Source organism: Cryptomeria japonica, chromosome 8, assembly GCF_030272615.1.
Source record: "Cryptomeria japonica chromosome 8, Sugi_1.0, whole genome shotgun sequence".
Lineage (NCBI taxonomy): Eukaryota > Viridiplantae > Streptophyta > Pinopsida > Cupressales > Cupressaceae > Cryptomeria > Cryptomeria japonica.
Window position 1 is genome coordinate 526,097,286 of NC_081412.1, and position 3,186 is coordinate 526,100,471.

Sequence of the window (3,186 nt, forward strand, 5' to 3'; positions counted from 1 at the left end):
AGACAGTTCATTAATTTGGACTGTGAAAATACAATGAATTTATTCTTTCATTAAGAACAAAGAACAAATACAGATTAAAAATTAAATAAAAACGAATTAAAAGAAAGAAAAAACTATATAAAAAATATGAAAAAACGAACCAACGAAATATGTCTGATCATCTCACATTGATTTTCAAAATGAGATCGTCCATCTCATATGGAAAACGCGTTAGGAATAAATATCACATTTCCTAACACATTCTTTCATTAAAAACACATTTAAAACTATTGCATTCCGTTTGTTCCATGGATGACTTGTGATTTTGTATTAGACTTTCTCATGTCTTCATTCAATGATGCATTTCCTGAGTTCCTTCGCGATTAAGACAAAAAGAATCTCTGCAAATGTAAAAGTTTCCTGAACTGGGAAATTCTGTGTACAATAAGTGAATGACATTACATTATACTACAGGCGTGCGTATTTTCATCGCTGAAATAATATGTAAATTTGTGTACAACTGCACAGCAACAGCAGTGAACAACATGATAATAGCCGTGACTGCTACCATTGTAACCATGCTCACTGTAATTGTAAGTGGAATCAAACGTTTGTGTTTCATGATTAGGATCAGTATAACAAGTACACTCAACATCATCAGAATAATGCGACAGCTTTGGCTTTCTCCCACATTGTCTCACAGCGTCTAAAACCTTTTCACAATCGACATGCCCAGTTACTGTAACTTTCTGCCTTGCCATGTCGATCTCCACGTTGTCTACACCTATTTTTGGAAAACCCAACAAAACATTCAGAAATTGTAACAATAGATGATGCTTTTATAGCAGTAAGAAACTAAGTCTGATAAATTAATCCACCTTGGAGTTGAGAGAGAGTCTTCCGAACTTTTCGTTCGCAGCAACCGCAATACATACCTACTCGCATCACCACAATCTGCAATGCTTGCAATAAAGATTTTCTATTTCATTAGTGATCTACATAAAAACCCATGAATTTATTGCTAATAAATCTATCTTCAGTTATTAAATAAATATTTGTAATTTCTAAACAAAACCCTAATTGAGATGCAAAGAAACTAGGTCTTACCGCCATTGTGTAGCCTCAAGGTTTTTGCTTCTCAAAGTTTTTTTTAATCTCTTGAAGGAAATAATCGAGCTAATTTAAAAAGTCTGGGATTCAGATTTCCTTTTATAACTGAATGGTGTGAGGAGAGAGGAGAAAAAGAGAAAAACAGAGAAAAAAAGAGAAGTATTCCTGATGAAGGGATGAGGTAGAGGAGAAAAAGAGAAAAACAGAGAAGAAATAGAAACAGAAGTATGTGAAAATTTGCTGCAAATTTTAAAAATAATAAAATATATTGAAACATACGAGTCTGATCTACAGAATAGAGCTACTGCTCTTTCATTTCATACACACCCAACAAAAATATTTCTGTGCTCTGCTGCTGTAGCATTACTTCAATCTATTTTGCACATACCAGGGATTCCCCTGTTCTTGGCTGTTGCAGCTGTTTTGTTTCTAGACTATTCTTTTACATATATATTTTGAACTGCCCCTTGCTTTCCTGATCGTATACCCCACAAAATAATAAACTAAAACATATTAAATGGAACTAACTAAAACATATTGAATGCAATTAGAAGATCCCTGTAGGAAAATCTGAGAAAAAGATTTTTCAGTCAAAATCATCCTGGAATTTGTCCTATGCTTAATCAGAGTGAATGGAAATGACAAGACAACAGACAGCTGGAGAGGAAGAAGGTACACGGAGGAATAATTATACTCGTTGGGATTAAATTGAACACTCCGCCAGCGGTTATATCATCAAGACTGAGCGATTGTTATAAAACAAAAAGGGAATCTTCGTATTATAACTCTCAAAATGATAGCCAAGATGAATCTGCCATGAATCTTCTTCTTCTGATACACTTTTCAGTCTTGTTTAATGCAAGCGTCCTTTTGTTGTTTAAATAAAAGAAAGCGAGTTCGTTGTGAAATATTTGACTGATCAGCAAGGTTTTGTTATTCTTTGATTTAACTTTAGAGAGCTCATAAACACCATATCTGAGAACATTGGGAGCTTGATTTCTTGGTAAATTTCTACAGGCCAGATTTATATTAGTTCTTTATAACTTAATTAATATTAAAGAATATTAAGTTGTGTATATGCATCATAGAAGAATTTAGGGTTCTTTTGTAAAAGTGGAGAAAACAAATAAAAGAAAGCAAGTTTTCTATTATCTCATTCACATTCTATACTATTAAGTTTATATTATTATTATTATTATTAATATTTTTAACACAATGGTAAAAAGCAATAAAGTTCACTAATCATTCAAGAATATTAATATTTAACTTGAATTTTAATATTTGTTTGTAGATAGATAAAAGATTAATTTTATTTAAAATTTATTTTATTTTAATGTTTTGTTTTTTATTAAATTTGGATGGATTAATGTAAGATATTAATAGTGTGTTCTATCTTAATGATATTAGAGAGAGTTCTTATATCTAGTGTACTTGTTATGAATTGTCTATTTGTGTGTACATAGTATATTGTTAGTTACCAATGTGCACGATTTATATCTTAAAGAGTCATTTCTCAATCCTTCTCACAATTCTCATTTGATCAATTGAATGGTGCACAATGTAATCTATCATTTTATTGTCTTCTTATAACAATGCTTAATGATAAAAGAATTTGGCATATTAATCTTGAGTCATACTATTTTCATAACATTCTTGGTCTTCTAATTTGTAGTCAATCTATTGTTCACTTTCTTCAATTTAAGTTTCTGAAATCTTATAAATCACAAACTTCTATATCTAGAATAAGTGCTTAGATTTCATTTTCATTGTTTGTTCTAATAGGTAGTTCTTTCAAGTTGTAGCTATTATTTTTCCTTAAAATTAAACGATGATTTTCAAAATTGTTGAGGGACATTAGAAAAAATTAGAGCATGATTTTCAAACAACAAAAACTGTTACTAAAATCCAAAGATAAAACTTTAAGTAGGTTTTTCTAAAATCTACCACCTATTAGAAATTAAAATATCATAAAACCAACAAAACATAAAATCGTATAAAAATAAGAATGATCAAATCAGATCATTATGAACAAACTGAAATATCTTAAAACAAAATATTAATATTATTAATGGCTATCCATTCAATCTATTTTTTTAA

General features: G+C 30.0%; 1 protein-coding gene across 1 annotated transcript; it reads right to left on the reverse strand.

Moving 5' to 3' along the window:
- Positions 1–291: 291 nt before the first annotated feature.
- LOC131055432 (heavy metal-associated isoprenylated plant protein 28) lies at positions 292–1,497 on the reverse strand. The gene is made up of 3 exons (XM_057989915.1): positions 1,087–1,497; positions 858–933; positions 292–763 (listed from the first exon to the last, which is right to left on the reverse strand). Exons 1-3 carry the CDS (start codon positions 1,090–1,092, stop codon positions 438–440), a joined length of 408 nt encoding a protein of 135 aa, XP_057845898.1. The 5' UTR covers positions 1,093–1,497; the 3' UTR covers positions 292–437.
- Positions 1,498–3,186: the final 1,689 nt, after the last annotated feature.

What these genes read in the sequence shown, in the direction of transcription:
- LOC131055432 (XM_057989915.1), bottom strand. An exon ending in GACTCTCTCTCAACTCCAAG is followed by an intron (nt 764 to 857) that starts GTGGATTAATTT and finishes TTCCAAAAATAG; the next exon opens with GTGTAGACAACGTGGAGATC.